Here is a 21,577-nt window from a genome sequence, read left to right on the forward strand (position 1 = left end):
GCAGAATTTCACACTCTTGAGTTGTAAAAAATGCATATGAAGCATGAGGGAGAGCAAAGTATGTTTAAGAGAGTCAAACTGAACTGCTTGGATGCTAGAGAAAGCATGCACCTCCATTTCACTAAAATGATATTCAAAAATCAGGCAATGCTGATATTCCCAGAATTAAAAGAATAAATAAAAAGAAATTCCAGCTAAATGAATTATTATCCCACTACAGTCTTTATATAATGCGATATTTACAGTGAAATACAAAAAGTATTTCATTCATACAATTACTACAAAGACTATACGTGATGCAGAACAGCCTTTACACTAGGCAAGGGTATGGAACCTGTAGCCAAAAATAATTATGAATTTCCCCCCACTTACCAGTGCAACAGGTGTTCAATACAAAACAAACTGTTTTCACTCCTTTTGATTTCAATGCATTTTCTCTAGTAAGCTCGCAACAGAGTATTTTGTCATGTTTTTCTAAGCTCTCACTGGCAGCACAACATTTTAGGTGAAGGAAAAGCAGTGAGCTGGCTGCAAAGTGGGAATGCAGAGGAATTGGCAAGTGTAGAAAAAGTGGAGAAGCTACAAAAATTTATTTTCCAACAAAATAATTCTCCACAAGCTGTGTAAACTTTTCTTACTAAAACAAATACTCTAAAACACAAAGATTTTACATTTCCAGTGAAACACTCACAGTAACATTTGCCTGTTTTTACTCTCTTGAAGTCTGAACAAGAGCCAGCAGATTTATGCTTTCTCAATTACCTGGGTCAGTAAACTCCCTCATATTCCCTGACTGCAATTTGGATTTTTAAACTAACAATAGAGTGAAGAAACAAACATGTTGGGCTTTTGAGTAACCTTTGTTTTCTTCAGTAGATTTTCACACTTTGCTGCGTAACGTGCACATGCACACGTATGCCCATCCATCGCCCACCCACTCACATACACACCTCCATCACGTGTGCTCTATTATTCTGAAAGCAGAACAAAAATTAGGTTGTGTCCATTGCAATTTTGTGACCTGTAGGGAGAAGAATAATTTATAGCGGTAAACTAGTTATCTTTACCAAAAATTTAAAATGCAAAGTTGGGTTTGCAAGGACAGCGTAAGGTATAAGAGTTGGTTAGATCCTCTGTCTCAAGCACTCATTTGTATTTACAGAAGCATAAGCTTTCTGCTACAGAAGAAAAAGTATTTAGATTGAACACTGTTACAGATTTCCTAAATGAGGCTAGTTCCAGTTGCCAGTAATTCAAAAGCAAATCTGCTGACTTGGCATTAGGACTCTAAAACAGTGTGATCAAACTTATATAGTAAGAAGGTGTCGGCAGAAAGAACATTTATAAACTGTATATACAGTACACAGTACCAGTACATAGAAAATTGATTTTGACTTTATGATCCCCTGTGTGTAAGGCAAGACTGAATTCCGTCCTCAAATGGAGACCACCAGAGGTACAAGCAACAGATAGTGGCTTTTAAATCAATATGCAAATCAAGTGCATTACAAATTAAAAATCAGAGCAGACAAAAAGTTTTAGATTTTTATGTGCTGATTCTTGCTTGCTGAATACACGGGAAGTTATTAAACATCAAATGTACCTTTCTCTTTTTTAAAAAACACTAACAACACCTTGATGGCAACAGATATTGTTCAAGTGGCAGCTACCAAAAAACAGCTTGAAAAACGGCATAGTACAACATCAGGGACTCTGCAGTTGTACTACGCTAATTCATATAGCACTAACCAAAAAAATAAGTATATGAATATTCTATTTCATGCTATTGCTATGCAAGCAACAGCAATACAAATCAGCATACAGAAGGATACCATATGTTCTGCAATGAACAACCCAAAGATATTTTCAAGGGGCATTGTTACAAGACTTCGAAGAAACACAAGAGTGCCAGAGGCAAAAGTTACTGACGGATGTAAACATCCCTGTTCCATTCTCCTGCGTCGTTACGTTTTTTAGATATCACTTCTCCATCCTTGTCACAATATTGGTCCCTCGATTTATGACGACTACGTTGTTTGTTGCATTCATTGTGGTCCTGCTCCCGGTCCCTCTCCTTTGAGCGATGCCTTGATTCTCTATGTCTGTGATCACTGCTCCCATGGGACTCGTCTCTGTGATTGTGATCCCTGTGAGAATCATAGTGGTCACCATGCTCATGTGAGTAGTCCTCCTTTGGCTCTATGTAAGCTGAATCTCTGCTATCTTGTGTTTCTGAGTCAAAAGTTTCTTGCCTAGACAGGCCTCTAACACCACTGCGATGGTTATGGTGTTGGGTTGAAGAGCGATGCTGGGATTTCTTGATGGGTTCAACCCGTGCTTCCTCTTCAATTTGTGAACCACTGCGTTCAGGGACTGAATGGTCATTCCTCTGGTCTCCTTGAGATCCCTGCTGTCACAACCACCAGTAAGTAAGTTCACATACATGACTATACATTTTAATACTTTCCCCAATACCGCATTAAACTAGAAAGCACCAAGAAACAAATGAAATTTAAGTACACAACACTCCACTTTGGATCTAAACTAGAAAACATTTGAATTCAACTTTTACTGAAAATTCAGTATTATAATACAAACAATTTTTTTCACTCTAATCAGAAAGGAGGGTGGCACTCAGTGTCTGTGACACTGACTCGTCACCTGTGTTTTGACTGTGTCAGTTAGCAATAAGTGGTATCCAGACAAAAAAAGAGCATGCAGAAGCAGGACAAACTGCAGAAAAATTAAAGAGGACGCATCATGCCAGGAGAGGGCACGTATCAGTTTAGAGTTTACAGATGCCTGCTTGGAAACAGACACTATAGGAAAGCGATTACAGAGGGCTGAGGAGACTCCAGAAGAGAACCAAAGTACAAAACCTTGGCTCTTTTATAGTAGCTTCTCTCTCTCTCTTTTTTTTTTTTTAAATACAAATGCAATTGGATCTGGAATCAATAAAGTTTGTATTATGATACTAATAGTATCACTGACCTCCTGTTTTTCTCAGCAATAATTTGATTTCCTCATAGTAATGAAAAATTAAAACATTAACTTCATAATTTTAAGAGTCCAAAAATACAAACCATTGCCAAGGAAAGTGGAAGGACAGTGATATTATCACCTAAAGAACTTCCTAACACCACACCACTGCTATTAAAAAACTCAAATAAAAATTACCAGGTAATATCAAACCTACTCTTCGTCAGCATAATGCTTTGAAATCACTGCAAAACGAACAAGTGGCATTATTTAACTCAATTTGGGGTTTCATTACATTAACCCGCTTTTATTCCCAAACCACAGCCAAAGGTTTTTCAAGCTTAATGGCCAAATCTTCAGAAATAGTTTATGGTGAAATTGAATTACCCTTCTCACATTAGCTTAAGAACTTCAAGACAAAATCATTGCTACTGGCACAAAATTAAAAGTTGGTTTTAATGAAGTTATACAGTCATTTGTTTGTGAGACTGTACTGCAGTTACCAAAGTTAGTCTAAAGTTTGTCCTCGTATGTTCAGAGCTATCTCTGAAAATAAGATTGCCTCCAGGGCAGCTCACAGACGTGTTTTCTTTCTGTTTTTGTATGTTGTGGAAAAGAGCTGGGAGAAGGAAGAAATGTTGTCCTTCAGCCACAGATCCTGGCAGGTGGGTTTCCTAGCAACCCAACAAGTCAAATTACAGGAAATTGGACAGGAAAAAAACTGTATTTTATCAGGATTTTATCAAAAGCAACATATTTCAAATCAGCAATTTGACATCGCCTCATTTCTCAGACAGTATTTTATACTGTAAACTTCCCAGCAACTAGCTGCACTGTTCCATGTGTTCCTCATTTGAAACAAATGGCATACATGAGAACAAGGTACCAGAAATGGCGATACAGGTTTTTTGTTCTTGTTTTTATGATTACCAAGATGATTGCGATTTGCTGGAAAAAGAACGTAGTAATTGTAAACATTAATAGATGTGTTCAAGGTGAATCGAAATGACTCTATGGAGGTGAACTATAAATGGAATTAAGTGAAAAGCTAAAGAGTAAAGCAATGTCTGCTTTGGATGTGTAAACACATTTTTACTAGTTTGTAACCATGACTTTTTAAGACACACAAACTGGATACACACATGAAAACCCTTTAATTTTCATATGGCCAAATGCCGAATATGTAGGCATCTCTATAGAATTGTGACTAATAAAATCTGTCATTGCTGTGGTTTGAGAACAAATGCAAAATCTGAACCTGCTTTGAACAGAATCCTGGTGTAGAAACTCAGATGCATCTCCTTTGCTATAACGAGCTGTGAGCAGGAACACAGTCAACACATTTAGAACCAATACTCTTATTACCCTGCAAGTGCAGAATAGTGTTGGGGGCTACTGGCATTTATGAGCAAAGTCATCGACACTAAATATTACAGGGACACTGAGCTGGTACAGTTTGAGTATGGATTAAGATCTGGCTTTGTGGTTCACAACCAAATTAGGGCTCTGAACTGGATTAGATTTTGCAGTGCAGAAATTTCATGGCCCAATCTCATAAGGTTTTCACCTAAAATGGAGAAAGTTTGAGATAAACTCATTTCAGTATTCAGGTTGTAATTGCAAAGAAGTAGGGGTTCTTGAAAAGAAGCCTAAACAGCGTTGAAACGAGAGAGAAAAGTCTGTGTCCACACACTCAATTAGACTTGCTCTCTATTTCCATCCAGAGCGCCCCTAATCACCTACACCATGCGCTTGATCCCAGTCTCCCTTTGGAATTCACCAGGTATTTCTCTACAAGAGGAAATCTGAGAACAGATGTCAGTTATCAGGACACTGCTCCAAAGTGCAGCCCATCAGATAGGCAGGTGGGATATGGTGTTTACCAGCTCATTCCTCAAGCACCTCATGCCATGCAATGCACACCGTCAGCATCGTGCTACAAAAATACCACTCTGGCAGCTGGCAACACAAATCTGTCATTACAATATACACCTGGGTCTATCAAAAATACAAAAAACAATTGTGTCTCATGGCAAAGGGGTGCCACACTGGACCCAGAGGAGAATGCTTTCCAGTGCAGATGTGGGCCTACCAGTCCAAATGGCTGGTGGCAAGGTTTTTCTCTCTAGAGCAGTCCACAAAAATAGTACAAGACATACACTTTAAATTCTCCTACTAGAGGGTCTCAACATTACTGAGAGAATGGTTTCAGCTACTGTAAACCCACTCCATTCCAAGACCTTGACAGACTCAGGTTTGGGATGACAGCTGAAGGTGTGTCATAGGAAAACGAAACAAAAGGAACATTAAGTTCTACATTCCACAAGGGACCCCCATTGCTCCACACTTTTGGATTAACAGGCCTACAAACAAACTGTAAAACTACAAGTACACTCTTGTTTTTAGTCTTTAAAATAAAAAGTTGTTAATTTGTAGGGAGATACAGATAACACAACATTCAAAAAGGTGTTATTAACCTCTGTATAACTCCTCCAGGACAGGTGGTTAATATTATGAGTAAGTGAATTATAAATCCACACCCAAAAGATAAAAATCTTGAGAAAAATAATTAACAGATCTACAAAGCAAAGGAAGTTTATCTAGCAAGTCTGCACACAATGATACTGAATTTCATACTCAGAAATTCTTCCAGCTCACATTTTTTTCAGGGTGTTTCAGCTCTGAGGATAGAAAAAAAGGCAGAAATGAGCTACAGCTTACAGTCTCTCTTTTCTTGCAACTGCTTCTGAAAGCAGAAGGAGATACCCTGTAAGGTTGGTAAAGCAATATTCCTTATGAAAGAGAGAACCTGATAAGTCTGTGGTCTTCTAATGGGAAATAAATTCTTCAACACACACACAATTGTTTTGCAAGACCATAACAACAAAAAGCGATTTAAAAAACAAATGTTCAGCATTTCAATTTGGGTGCAGAGACCTTTTTTTTTCCTTCATTTTCTAAAAGGATGTATTTTTCTTAGCCAAAGTCATGAATTCTAACTAATATATAGGTACACAATTTTGGTGCATATATGTTACTTAGGTGGAAATTCAGATGTAATAAGACATTCTTGGAGCTGGAACAGATGCATTTTAATCTCCACTGTAATCTCGACCTCAAGGTGTCACTCACTGTTTATAATGAAGTAGCATCTTTAAAGTTCTCATTTCAAGCCATGCAACACATATACAGAGGAAAGGCTCTCTTTATGCTGAATACCTTGATACGATTAAATAACGCAAAAGTTGAAAGAGAAAAGAGAGGACACAATATGTCCAATGACAATAGGCAAGTCAGTGCAGAGGTGAGAAAAAAATGAATTTCCCAGCTCTCTAGACAGTACCTTGTGGGTTCAGAGCAGACTGCCTCTCGAGGTCTGTCTGCAATATGCAGCAGGACTCTGGTTTTATGTCAGAGTTTGGCTTGAAGGAAATATGTACTTTTCATAGCAACGGCCAACGAATAAAAGAGCAAAGGAAACACTGGGAGGGCCACCTTGACCTTGAGACTTCACTAATGCAGTTAGCCATTTCCAACCTTTACAACTGTACAACTGATACGCAAAGATTCCCCCTACCCTTTGTGGATCTGCTCTATACTTAAGCCAGTTTGTCACGGAGGGCCTCTGGGGCTGGCATTTGCCTAGCAGAGATAGCGTGCCTATCAGTCAGAGATTTACCAGAGGCAGGAACATGCTATGCACTAGCCCAGTTTCATTCCTCTGACTGGATTCCATACGACCAGTTATAAAAATGCTTATGGCTGGTATACACATGTTACTGGCACAGTGGCGTTCTGGGCACAATGAAACCTTAAGTATTCCACTTCAGATCACATTATGTTTTCAATCAAGTTTGCTTAACCTTTGGCATCAAAAACAGCCCACTAGTGAATATGCTAACACACGCTACTGTGAATACAGCAGTGGTAACCATAATGTGCTTGTATTTGGCTTTTATACAAAAAATGGGCAACTGTCTTCTGAAAAACTACTTACTCTATCACCAGCTGTAAGATGTATTCGGCATATTCTAGTATCAGACTAACACCGTGCTTTGGAAGGGGAAGTTGACAGGGAAAAAAAAAGAAGAAGAGATGGCATAAAAACTGTACCTGTAAATTAATATTTGGACCTGGGCTAATAGGAAGAGTGGCTGTTGCAAGTGTGCGAGTGAGAAGCTGGTTAGGAGGATTGCTGCTAGGTGGATGTGTGGCCTTCCAGTAGGCTTCCAAATAGTCAGCAAGGTGCTCACAAGCATCTTCCAGCTGGTTCTCATCAAGAATTACATCGAACATTTCCTAATAAAGGAAAGGTTTTAGTGAGAATAACCACTTGATTAAGGGAGATCAGCTAGAGACAATGATTATCACACTTTCCATTCGTCAAAAATGAACCACATTTGTAACACTTGTGTTAAGGTATTTCACCTTTTTTTTTTTTTTCATGCAAGTGATACAAAAGACAGCAATCATAACTACTGCTAACATTACACTTGCCAAAGCAATTCCTCGTGACTTCCACTTAGTAGCACCAATAGTCAATAAAGATGGGAAGAAGCAGCTTGAACAAATTTTAAAACTCAAATATTCAGAAAAAAAGGTTGAATATTAAAGCTTCAAAGCTACTGGAACAAAATGGAATGTGAAGAAAAGGAATTCAACCTCCATACCTAGAATAACTGAGTCAAATGAAGGCAAACTAAGACAATTAACTTATAATAGTAATAAACAGGAGTAAGAAAGAGCATCCAGTTTCCAAGTTCTGTGCAAATATTATGTGTAAGATTAGTTACAACCATCTGAATTTAGGAGGAGAGTTTCCTCCCTGGTCAGGGAGACAGAAGTTCTGCTGAAAGCAGCTCTGAGAGCCTATGCATTTTTCTAGCATTGTTCATTGCCTTCTTGAGGAGCTGAGGAAACTAGTCTCTTAACAGAGATGCTTGAACTTAAATGATGAAATTTCCACATCTGCAATTGAACTGAACCTTTATCTTCCGGGTTCTTAACATACTCTTGGGAGCCGAGTATGCAGATAACAACGTTTGCCACATTTTGCACACAGCTGGGGTCTCATCACCTCCACTTTATACGTGGAAGTTGAGAGAATTTGCATAAATGCATATCAACAGAAGAACCACAGGGCTTCTCAGCTACATGGTACCCCACAGCTCTTTGCCTAAATTGTGACCAAGAACATAAGCTGTGATGGGCTGTGGTAACATATGCCGACGGAGAACTACTCAAACCACCTGCCTTATCCTAAACTGCACAGTCATCAAGAGAGTTCATTAGTCCATTTTCAGACAAATACCACACCCCCAGCCCAAAAAAAAAAAAAAAAAAGGTAAAACAAAAACTTGTTTTGTTCAAGCAGTGAATGTGTTCAGCACACATCCTAATAACTGTGACAATGAGTGTTTTTTTTCCCGGTACCCTAGTGAAGAACCCAGAGACAGAAGGCATTCTGCAAAAAAGCAATAGTGAAATATGGCCAGAAGGGGGCAAACATTCCCAGAGATCACATAATTAAATGCCTGAAAGTAAAGGCACCTTTAAACAGGAATCAGATGTTCTCAACTGAACAAGACATAAATTAACATAACTCACAGGAGGACACTGTGCCAGTTTATCAGCTGCCACCATCTGAACATTAAGGTGTTTGGCCTGAGATTTTCCTCGAGATTTTATTAACCTCTGTAAAACCTGTGGAAAATAAGACATTAACAAAAGTATGTTGGTAGAGGAGACAAAAAGAAAAAGAAAAATGTTTAATCCTTCTCCCATTAATTTTAAGAAAGCATTTTTCAGTCAGTGGCCTGTGAGCAGCTTTGGACTTAAGGTACATCTATAGCCACTTAAAATGTTCATGCTTTTAGCTGTCCACTTGAGCAGATCAAATTCTTCATTTGTTGGCTTCAGGAGCATCTCTCATGCTGCTTACATCCAGGACAAGCTAATGCTCACGTTCTCCCCAGCATTTACTTTTCTGTTATCAACAGTAAAAAGTTCCCTTCCTGTTCTCCTCTGCTGCTTCTGTTGTTGTTTGTCTCTAATTTGAAATTCTTTAATTGCTTTCCTCTTCCATCTTCCAACCATTTGATCTTCTCTTTCAAATGCCTCTTCACAAGGCCTGCACAGGTTTTTTCAGAGAATGAAAGTACATAACCAGGAGATGTTAAGAGTTCATCAATCATTCTGATATTCAGTATGTTAAAATCTTTCTTTCTTTTCTTTATTATTTCGATTGAACAAACTGTTAGCACTACTTACATGGTTGATACTAAAGGACAGAGGAACACATACAGCACAATCCCAAACTAAAAACACATTGGAGCTACAGCATCTTTTCCTTTTTTTGGTAACCCAACACCTAAGATATTTGTTGATTAATAATATTTTACTATTCAAAGGAACGTAATAGCAACATATAACTCTCTGAACTTTAGTAAGGACATATGACCATCTGCATTTAATGATGCAAAACAAAAAGAACACAGCACAAATATTAGAAAAAAAATTTACCTTAGGAGAAGAAATTTTTACGTATACTATAATGGGCGCCAGAGAGGTTTTGCTCAGTTGTGCTGGGTGATTAATGGTATCAGCATCAAGCACTACCAACTGCAGTGTCCTTGCTAATTCAAAAATCCGCTCAATTTCACTCTGAACTTCAGCTGCAGATAAGTAGAGAATTAGAGTTATGGAAATGTTAAAAGGCAGTTAGTTGTATGAAATGTAAAAACTGAGGTAGGTTGGTGTGCTGCTCCACCGAGGCATGAGGAGGGTGGCAGTAGCCATTAACCACCCATGTCACTGGCACGCTAGGGAAATGAACGCACCATTAGCAAGAACATTTTGCCCAGTTCGCTTCCCCTGAGGGAAGGGGTACTCCCTGCCCCTCTCAGCCTCCACCACTATGTGTGATTCCAACCTGGAGAGACACTGTTAACATGTTCCTGTATGACCCTACTCATGCACACAGGAAAAAACAGGGTAAGTACACCTGCTGCATCACATGCCAATCCCCATGCCATTAATTCACTACATGTACATAATTTCCTCTCAAGCATTAATTCCACACAGCAATAAATTTGCTCAAACTGGAGTGCCCAGGATAAGCCGTAAGTTGTACTGAGGTGTCTATGTCAGCAGAAGCTTCTCTTTTTCCATTTACTTCAACTTACCAAAGCTCCAGATAACAGGGTTTCCTTCACATACTGGCCTCAGTATGGTGCCAGGTTAAATATTTGGTTAGCACATGTAAAACACTTTTAAGAACAAATAAATCAATAATGTAACTTATACTACAGTATCAACCTCACAACCCTATGAGTTCTGGAAAGGTGATTTTTTCACAGAAAATCATCTTGTCTTCTACTAACTCATGCTTCTAGCTCCCAGGCACCCTGCCTGATGGGAGCAGCTTCCAGGGCAAACCTCTCCATGGCAGATGTACTGTGTCCGATTTCACAAGTGATGTAGAAGCTGTCTTTATTTCCAATAGAAACAAAACTAAATGATTAAATAGCAAAGTCATTCTTGAAATGGAATGACATTTTCCTGCTCAACTCTTTCCATATCTCTACTTCACTAAGAAATTAAACAAGTTGGGTGATTTTCACAAGTCTATAAAGAAAGTTATAGAACCAGACAAGATTGTAATTCATATGGGTTCCCCTTATAAGATTGTGCACACTCCATGAACCAAAACCATATTTGATACCTACGTAGTTCAAAGTAAATATTAGAAGATACTCAACAGACACTTAAATGTCAGCAAGAGGTATCAAATACTTACTTATTCAAGATTTTCTTGTAACTACACTATCAGCATGTTATCTATTGTGCTGGTGACAAGCATTATTTGCTTGAAAATACAACCTACGTGGTCTGGCTACCTGAAGAGCCATTCACAAAAGAAACGTCTCTCTCTCCAAAGACAGATGTCCCTTTCAACGGTGTTAGGAGATTACTTTTTGTTTTCTTAGAACAGAAACTGAATAACGTAGGCAGCATGATAAGGTTGCAAAATTTTCAAGAAAGAGCATGGCACCCCAGCTAGTCTCTGTTTAGCTGAGAGTCTTTTGCTCCAAGTCAATAGGTGACTACTATGATCATTTTATAAACTAAATAGTAACTTGAATGGCCACCAGAAAAATCTATATATGATGTTCTCTACTGAAGGAGGTTTACATTGTATTGGATCTGTTAGAGATCACCTCCATCCATTCGTAGCTTTCTGCAGTTGTAGCTGCATATATGCCAATCAGTCTTTTATAGCAGAGAAGATTGTGAGACGTGCATGGTGTTCTGGTACAGACAGCACTGTTGCTTGCTTTCCTGCTTGTCAATAAAAGCACTATGGCCCAGCTGCTGTCTGAATGAGGACAACATTTTTTAAGACAGGACTTCTGATAGTTCTTGGCACACTTATGGTAACATTTTCTGCAACTTCATTGCATACAAATATTGTTGAAATGATTCAATACCATTGTCTCTGTGATTTAGTAGAAGATAGTCAATAGTCTATCCCTAATTAAAGTCCAAGTGGCAACTAGAATAAATAGATCAGAGACAATTTGTCATACTGTTCTGATGATGAGTTTGAATTGCTTTCCTGCAATTTCAAACCAGGCTCAACACTTCAGTCAATATAATAATATCAACTAATGCATCATTTTTAAGACCATTCCAGACTGCTGAAAACACTTGTTCAAGACAAACTGTACCAGTAAAATCCAGCCTTTTGCCAGTGTATCATAATTTTGGCTGGAGAAGTAGCATTTGCTACACTGCTGGAAGCAATTTTCTGTCAGTATAGGACACATCCCTGTATACTAGATTTCCTGCTGTATTTTTGGAATCAACCCTTTGTTAGGGCAGAGGATGCCTCGCTATCTTCTTTTGTGAAGCATACCCAGGGCAATAATTTCAGGTAACTATGATCCTATGAACTAATAGTTTCCACCTGAGTCTTGAGGTGGAGGGATATCTTTTCCATCAATTAAAGAGCACTTCAGTATTTATATTTCTCAACTCTGGTATAGGAGAAAAGTTCAAGGACCTACACTGCATGGCTGCTGAACTAACATGTTGTGTTTCAACCTCTCAAACCAAGAATGGATGGAAAAAATGTCATAAGTGTTGCCAAATAGGTCCTGATCACCTGTCCCTTGGAGTACTTCTCCAGCTTCTGGAAAAGCCTGCATTTTTCTTCAAATTTTCCTTGTATTCTGGCTTTTCACTACACGTAAGACTGTTGCAACTACTGAAGTAAAAATAGCTTCTCTTTTTAGCTTTTTTATTTTCCATCTTTCTTTAGTCACATCTCTCAGAAAGCGCATTCTGTACCTCTGAAGATTCCTTCCCAACAAGATACTCAACACAGATTTTCTCTCTGACTTTTGACCAAAGTAAGCAAAGAAGCCTAATTTTCATGTGACATAAACGTCACTGGTAGTTAAAATAGAGAGCTGAGACCAAACAAAGAACAGTGACAGTGTGGAACAGTGTGGAATCTTCAGCAGCACAGTAATAGGTTAGCAGCTTCCCATCTCCGTGGATTAATTAAGGTTGGAACTAGATGGTCTTTAAGGTCCCTTCCAACCCAAACCGTTCCATGATTCTATGATTCTATGAATACATTTTATTTCCCAGTCATAATGAGAGGCATCAGTATAATCAGATCTACTGTGAAATGTTAGCAGCCCATCTGTAATGGTCAAAACCAGAAATAAGCTATCAAATTTTAAAGTGAGTTTTACATGTTGCAACACAATCTATTTGACATTGACTCCTTGGTCATTAGAAAGGGAACATATTTTACATGACAGGAGCACTTGACTATGCAACAGAAGGTCAGCTCTAAGAGATGAAGCACTTCTCCCAGCCAACATTAATCACTGCAATTTTACAGTTTCTCCTATATACTAATGCCAAATCTCTGTTGTGCCCCCAAATGAACAGAAATTCAGTGCAATAAGAGTACAAGATGGCTTGTTCCATCATGGGGGCAGTCCAAACCAGTCGGGCCTTACAAATGAATTTCAAACAAAAATATTTAACAGTCCACTACAATAATATCACCTAAAGTAAATGCAAAGACATACTAACATCACACTGCATCCACGTCAATTCACTAATAACAAAATTAATTATAGTGGAGTTTCGGGACACTTATGCATTCTATTATACAGGTGGAGAAACAAAAACCCCTTTTAAACCTGGGCAGAAATCATCCACAACACTCAGGAGTTACTAGGACATGCAGCTTGACAGAGCAGCAGCTATATTAGCGCTGTGTTTTAGGAAGACCCTGATGAGATGGCAGTTTCATGATGGGGATGTGGTACAAAATGGTGAGGCTACTGTCCAGATTCTGGCCTGCAAGGATCAAATTAGAAACCACAAAACATTGCTCGTATGAAGCAAAGAGATTTTGGTCTTCAGCAGGAACATTCAAGTTCACATATTGTCAACTGAGTACAGTATGACTTTAATATCAATTTTACCTCACCTACTTGTCTTTGGTATCAGTGGCATTGTTTTGTTCCTATTAACAGATTTGTAAGTTATCACTTGTGCTGCAACAGCCACAGAGACAAAGCATTCTCTTTTTTCTACAAACGCCTCCTGGCATTACATTTGTATAGCATGAAATGAACGTACCTAGGTGAATGCAGATCATATTAAAATGATTAGCAGTATCTTGCACAAATGACTTTCAAATAATTTTATAAATTAAGGAGAACAGACATCACTAGCCCTATTTTTTAAGCTAATTCTTTCATATGACTACACTTACTTTGAAATGGTTAATCTTTAAATTCCGTGAACACAATGTGGTGAGACATTTAAGGCAGCCTCAGGAATTCCAAAACAAAGGCAAAAGAAACAAAGCACCATATATTGCCAGTGCATTAAAAGTGCACAAAAAATATTGCAACAAAAGGACAGCTGAGAAATGATAAAGTCATATCTGAAATCCAATTAAATGAAAAAATAAAAAGGAAGCTATGAGTATTGGAGTTGTGCCCACATACCTCTTGATGAAGAAATAGATCATGCGTTTGACTGACAAAATTCAAATTTAAAATTTTAATTTCTGAGTATTTGTGTTTATACAAAGGCATATACACACAGGTGCATCGATCTGATGAATAGTGTATATGCTAGGAAATCTGCCTGACGGAATGTGTGTGTGTCTCCCTGTATGTACATGTGTGCTTATATCAGGGGTAAGGCCACCAAAGTGTCTACATGAGGTACTGCACCAGAATATAGGTACTTGGCATGCTACCCCAAACTAAATGAGGTGCCTGTACTCACTGTATCAAAGCGGAGAGAGTGAGGTGCTATCAAAGGTGATCCAGAAAGCTGCTCGATGTGCAAGCAGCCCAGAGCTGGCCAATAAGAAACACCACACATACGGAGGTACCTGGTCTCTTTCTTCTCATCACACCCTTCCCTCTGCCAGCCCCAGGGTTGCTGTGGACTGGCAGGGAGCTGACAGCGGGGGCATGCTGAATGGGGTCCAGCCCTTGCCCAGCACCACCCAGGTCCTCTTAATCACCTGCCCCACACTGATGGCAAGGCTGGGGAGCTTCTGTGCCCCCTTAGCATAGCCAGCTAAGAAGGAAAAAGACTTAGATGGGAATGTAAGCAAGTAAGAGGGAATAACCACTCTAGCTGAGTCTTCATGCAACGTGACAGAAGATACTTGGACTACAGGTGTTTTAATGTGACTTCTGACATAAAAGAAATTTTTGTGAATACAGTTACATTTCCCTGGTGTCCACCAAGTCCTTAACCACCAGCATGTTTCATAAAAAAGGGGGGTGGGAGGGTGGATGACTATTTTTCAGGGAAGCGTCTGTGTGCGTTACTCATGCCCAAGATCCGGGGCTGCTGCGAGGCCTGAGGCAGAAGGGAGAGGAGCAGCAGCGAGACCGGGCATCTGCTGCTGCTCCACCGGGCGCTCACATCTGGGGAGCCGCGGGGCGAGGTGCTGCAGGAAAACGGGGCTTTCTCTTTCTGTTTGCTGAGGCTCAGCATGAACAAAAGCATTCGTGGAATGATGATTCTTATGCCAAGCTTGAACTGGAAGTTTAGTGGCCTATGAACAAAGGAGCTTGAAATCAGTGGATGGCAGCAGAAAGATAAATGGACACAGCACGCTGAACACAGGGGAAAGCTGCATGGAAATGACTCTGGCACAACTGCAGGTTCTCAGAAGGGGCTGTGTACCCATCACTAAGCTCCCCTACACTCTCTTAGTGAGTACGTGGGGTAGTAAAGACTGCAAGGAACCAGTCTAACATTTATTTTGCTCAGGAGACCAAGCAAGTGTCTCCTCATTGCTTATGATGGATGTGGCCACATCAGGCTGCCACTAACTTGGATGGATACTTCTGCACCATGCCTCATTACTCGGCTTACAGATATGGTCCATAGATACTAAATAAGTGGTCCCTGGGTTTGTTGTTTTATTCAGAACAAATGTAAATAAAAATGTTCAGTCTTCCTCCCAGATAGGATGGGGAGCCACGCCAATGGTGGCCATTCAATCTCCCTTGCTGATGCTATGCTGCTCTTAAAACATTTGTGTATTCACTGAGTGAGAGAGATACCGCCTCTGTAGCCTGATGCTTAGAGTGGGAGGACCTGGATTCCAGTCCTTTCTCCACGGAAAGTTAAATTATTATGCGAAGTGCATAAGACTCAGCAGGAGCGACTGACAACCTTCATAAAGGTGATCACAGCCCTGTCATGGGGATGGGAGTTATGAGCTCATATTTCTGTTAGCAGAGATGAACAGAAAGGAACCCAGACTTCTTTGCATTCTGCTAGAACAACCTAAACCCTTACTCTTGCGCACAGACACCAACTTTTTACCAGTTCCATAAGCCTAGGAAAAAGAAAAAATGCTGGATCAATCCAAACTCCTGGTGTGAAAAGTTTTCAGGGAAATGAACAACTAGCTTATTAAAAATATTTAATTCACCTGTCCAAGTACCTTAGTTATCACAGACGTATCTATGACCTTAAAAATGTTCTTGCATTACTATATTGCTTTTTCTCTAAAACATGCTTTGTTTCACTACAGTTATCAATCATATGTATTTCAATGCAATACCATAGGAAAATACAGTGACGTACTGCTGAGAGCTCTCTCTAATTTACAGAAATCAAGATTTTTTTCCCCCCATATATCCTTTGGAAGCATGCAGGAAATTTCATTAAAATACTTTGCCAACACTGTATCAAGAAAAGTATTTGTAAGTTAGAATAGTGGAAAGTCAGAATCAAAGTTCTATCACAAAACTACCTGGAGAATTCATTAGAGAAACACTGATATTAGATGTTAAAAACAAAACAAAACAAAACAAAACAAAACAAAAAAAACAAAAGGGCTGGCCCAGAAGGATGGAAGAGCATGTTCAGACATATAAGGCATATAATATAACATTTTATATGTTCAGACATATATATTATAACAAGTTTAGGATCTTCATGCCACTCTTTCCCACCCCTATGTTAAAAGAAGTGTAGCCCCATCCTCAGGATAACCCAAAAGCTCATGACTTCTTCTGGCTCAAAGCAGCTTGATGTTTAGCATATTACTTTACCAAATCTGAGGATTTAATGCCTACAACTGATAGTTCTGGACCTTCATCCTAGCTATTTTTAAGATATATTATAAAGAGACAAACAAAATTTTCCTTTACAAATTGAAAACTTTTTTTTTTCCTTCTTTTCTTTGAACTACAGTAGATCCATGAGACTGTGAAAGGCAAATATACCCTTAGACAAATTTTTGCATTCGTGTTCCATGGCCTCTGTAAGTAGGGAAGGAGTCTTCTGAGGCTTAACTAGCACTCTTTTAAGCTTCCCCCCCAACCCCACTATTATCAGGGCAGTATTTACAAGAAACATCATATATATAACAACTGTTATTAAATCATCAAACATGGAGAATCGTAACAATATTATCATATATACATAATGTGTGTGTAAACTGTTACCATAGTTTCAAACATTCAACTGTTGTTTTTTTTTTTACATAGACATCAAGAAACTAAAAATACAAGGCTGAAATTTGCACTGATAATCCATTACTATTTATTCAAGCATTTATGTTTCAATTCCAGAAAACAAAACTCTGGAAATATCAGTGAAATGATGTGAATGGGAGCTTTATATTTGTCTTGAGACAAATTTCCAAAGGTAGGCACTCAACTGAACATGCAAAGTAGGTGCATATAATGCCTTACCACATATGCACATACAGTTAGGTACAATAGTAAATAAGCAGATTCACAGCCTTTGGACTGCAATCTATTTACTATACACACAATAACAGATCAGCATTCACATGTGTGTACTAGAATATGCAGATTAGGTACAGACACCTTAGAAATTTACAGTGGAAAACACAATCTTTAGTGTTTACTTGTCAATCTCAACTTTATTTTTAGAACTGCTTAATTAATTGGTTGAGAATACTTAAACAAAGAAAAATGGAAGGATTTTTGGATAAAACAAAAACAAATTTAGCAACACAGTACAGCACTGGCTTTTGTCTATCAGTGAGTCACTTCCTAGAAACACAAGTGGTTTTGTGAGGTACAATAAAGCATTGAACACAAAACAGCAGGAAAAGTAATTTGCAAGCTTGTATACATACCCAAAACATCTGGAAAGGGAGAGCATTAATGAAGCAAAGAATGGAAAAAGCCAAGACAATCAGGTTCTTGTACAAAGCATACAGCATGAGGCAAGGTTATAACAAATGTAACATACACAGAAACAACAAGAAAAAGGTTCGGGCCATTTTGACAAAGAAATGCAGCAAAAACACAAAGCTGGTTCAGCAGTTTCTGCAAATGGCATGTGCACATATGGAATTTAACTAAGTCAATTGGGACTGCTTTTCAGGTGAATGAGATTTAACCATCTACTGTACCTGCTCAGAGAGCAAAGTCTTTTTTAAAATAATAGATTTCTTATACTCTTTTAAAGATATGAACCAATTGCCCTTTCCTTAAATTTAATTCTAGCATTTCACATGTTAAACAGATAGCAGTATTGACAAGCAAACATTTCCCTTTAACATACAAAACAAGCTTTCATATAAGAGAGGAATAAAACTGTAGTGCCCTACTAAATCTTTATGAGTCAGTCACTATATTTTAATAAGATTCTTGGAGACATTAATTTTACACTAGAATACTCAAAGAATCATAAATATTTAACTGTAGCCTTGGTTTCCAATGAATCAAATCCCCAAATCTATTTTACCTGATTCCTTTATAGAAGCAAACTTTCAGTCAACAGGTGTCAATTAAGTCCATTGAGACTTCCCTATAATCCTGTGAAGACAGTTCCTCATGCTAATTCCTACTTCTCATTATCATGTTGTTTGTGTATGCCTCCTTCAAATTAATTGTTTTATTTATTAAATCAGTTCCAAATAGTGGCAACTCACTCAGCTGTTTACTGTGCTATGAACATTCATGAACAATATGCACCATACTGCAAACCTATACTGGGGGATAAGGTAAGAGGTGCTCATTGAATTCTCAGGCGACTGTATTTGGTATTGATGTATTAAGCACATTACCTCTGTACCATATTCATTCATTTCTAGAACAAGAGCCATATATTAAAATAATACTTATATAAAAAGCAAGGATATATTTTCAAAGGTCTACAAAATAGCCTTCTCTGCTGCAGTTACAACAGCTGCTCACAAATGTGAGCATAATTTAGGCAAAAATTAGTCAACTTGACTGTTGAGCTGCTTGATGTAGTACATAAAGGGGGGTGAGAAAGTGAACACTTCCCATTGAAGCTGGAAGGGATCTGAATGAACACAGAGCAGTTCTGGGGAGCTGCATTTGCCATAGCATAAAGACGTTTTAAAATTATACTGGATGTGGAAATAAGCATGTGGGTTTCAGTTCATGCTCTGCTGGCTGTTCAAGGAGGAGACAGAGAGCAATTCATCCCTCTTGTCCCACAGCCACGGAGCCAGCAGCCCCCATTCAGAGCAAGAGCATCCTAACCCATTCTTCATTAGCAAGATCAAATTTCATTGCAATAAATATTACTTCTATACAATCAGACTAGAACTAAGTAATTGTAGACACGCTGAATAAAAATAGCCACACAGTGTTTCCAGAAATTCTGTCTTTTCCTTGAGGTAACTTGGTAAAAGGAAAATATAGGTGGAGAAAACTTATTTCCCAGAACCCCTCAGCAGACCTGTAGCAGATACGAGAAAAGAACTAAGGTAACCTGAGTCCTGACTTAATGATTTATCTATGACTGATGTTTTTAATAATATATTTACTGAGATACTTTTATTATACATACAGGTACAGAGCATATATATATATTAATATGTGTTGCATATACATTGGCTGTAAAGCTAACACTTAGAAATTAGGAAATGACAAGGTAACTGTCTTAAATCAAACCTTTTGTGGCTTGTAATATAAGCCAACATTCTCAAGAACACATAACAACATTTCTGTAAGACTAATGCCTCAACCAGCACACAACTCCATACACTGTCAACTGATAAGCAGCTACTGAATCATTTACTTTCGCTTCGTCGTCAAATGTGTTACATGTCTCATTTAGAGCACATTGTTCAAACCCTTCTCTGAAAATTGAAAGAATAAATTGTTTGTGAGCTAGCTCATGGAACTTACTGTGGTGGTATTTCACTGCTCCAATAAAATCCAATAAAACATCCCAGTTCAGTGAAAATCTGGAATTATTTCTATTTTCCAGATATAAAATTGGATGTCAGAGAATAACCATATTATCACTCATTTTGGGGGTGGGGAGTGGGGTTCAATTTCAGAAACATAGTACCTGATTCTTCAGAGTAATTACTATATTAAAAATTAATTTCAAACTATGAAGATGAAAGCCATCCTACAGGAAACCCTGAGTTCTAGGGATTCTTTCTTCCAAAATCGAACATAACCTTGAAGCTTCTTTTAAACGTCCGTACTAAGGCTCATGGCATTCCTGATGCTACTGTGTACTGTCAGCACATGACATTAGTACTGACCTGCGAGAAGAGAAAAATTCTTTGAGCTAGGTTGGGCATGAAAATAATATCTCCCCAGCTGAATGACTGCAAGGAAAGAGTCTAAAATAAGAGGACTTCTGGGGAACAAAGTGTCGTAAGCCTGGTATTTGGCAAGGTACCCAACAGTAGCTCCAGCAGCCCATAAAACACTGCCTGGTTTCCATCTGCATTTTTAAAATCAGTACGCTACTGTGTAAAATGCTGATTTTGATGACACACATTATCTTTTGATGGGTTCAAAGCCCAAATCTCAGTTGCAGCCACAATACTTAGTACCTCTATAAATCATGCCTGAGGAATGCAGAAAGTACAGGGGTGAGGGTGGGAATTGCCATCTATAAAGAGCCTGTAAACAACTAGTCCAATGCCATACAGGAAACTCTGTATCAGAAACAGCATGAGCCACTATTGCTAGTTTGGTCAAAAAAGAGCCTCCCTTTCCACTCCTTGTACACTGCACCTCACCTCCGACTTGGTGAGCCCGGATTGCCATTGGTGCAGCAAAGGGGCCCGTCAGGAAGGGGACGCCCCTTCCCCTGCACCTTCCTCCACCCTCCATCAGCACCAAGCCTGGCTCTAGGCATGGGTGGTCACCGCAATGCAGGCACAGCATGCTCTGAGCTCCCTTGGTGGCACCTTGGTTACAAGGTGCCACCTCCAGAGCCAAACCCTCAGTGGTGCCACAGAGCTACTTGTAGGCCCTGGGTGAGGAGTGCAGGCTGCTGAGATTCAAAACAGAGGCTCATGGCACATCATGCTGTAGCTTACAGACTACTGGGTTGTAGGCAGCAGACCTCCCTCTCCCACTGGGGCAGTCCCATTTTTGAACAGGGAATCAACGTCTGCTGAACAAAAAGGAGAGTGCTCAGTATACTTAAGACCGAAATTCTGATCCCTCTTCCACACCAGATGCAGCAGAAGCTTGACTCTGGGTGTTGTATATCTCAAAAATGTTTTAATTACTGGGGTATGAGCTGCTTTGAAGGTAGAAGATGGGTGATGATGAATATTCCTCTTTATGAAAATAATTTTATCTTACCTTGGTTCCAACAAATCTCCTCTGTCAAAACTAGCAGATATACCACCACAAGTGTTTTTGTTCAAATCAATATTTTCTGGCCTGCCATAAATTTAAATTGAAAATGCCCTATTGTACTTTTAGAGAACTTCCTTTGCCTTCCTGAAGTTTTTTGCCCCATATATTATACAAGCTTAATAGCAACTGAAACAGTTGCTGACCTCTGTTTCTGAGCAGTTCCAATTTCCTGTTACAAATTTGTACATTTTTCAGAAAAAAATAAAAACTAAGACAGAGGATTGATGGAAAACTAGACCACAAACACAACCAAAGACTAAACCGCAGACTTAGTCGTGGTACTAAGCTGAATAGTTAACCTTTATACTATTACTTCATAAGCTTTATTTTGCATAACTTCAATTTGTAAATCTAGTAATATTCTCGTAATGGATTTTTTGGTGACTTACAAGTAT

The 21,577-nt window shown here is 38.8% G+C and overlaps 1 protein-coding gene across 22 annotated transcripts in view; it reads right to left on the reverse strand.

Moving 5' to 3' along the window:
- Positions 1-571: 571 nt before the first annotated feature.
- CACNB2 (calcium voltage-gated channel auxiliary subunit beta 2) overlaps positions 572-21,577 on the reverse strand; it is a 243,706-nt gene continuing 222,700 nt past the window's right edge. For 14 of the 22 annotated variants that reach the window (XM_080578282.1, XM_080578286.1, XM_080578284.1 and 11 more), the window contains 4 exons: positions 9,502-9,653; positions 8,587-8,682; positions 7,093-7,278; positions 572-2,410 (listed from right to left, as the gene is read on the reverse strand). In XM_080578282.1, the coding sequence (XP_080434408.1) occupies positions 1,922-2,410; positions 7,093-7,278; positions 8,587-8,682; positions 9,502-9,653 (923 nt within the window). In that variant the 3' untranslated portion in view covers positions 572-1,921. The remainder of the gene's footprint in view (positions 2,411-7,092; positions 7,279-8,586; positions 8,683-9,501; positions 9,654-21,577) is intronic. The other 8 variants (XM_080578281.1, XM_080578283.1, XM_080578287.1 and 5 more) reach the window with 1 other exon arrangement.

This window comes from Anser brachyrhynchus (genome assembly GCF_964034855.1).
Source record: "Anser brachyrhynchus genome assembly, chromosome: 2".
Lineage (NCBI taxonomy): Eukaryota > Metazoa > Chordata > Aves > Anseriformes > Anatidae > Anser > Anser brachyrhynchus.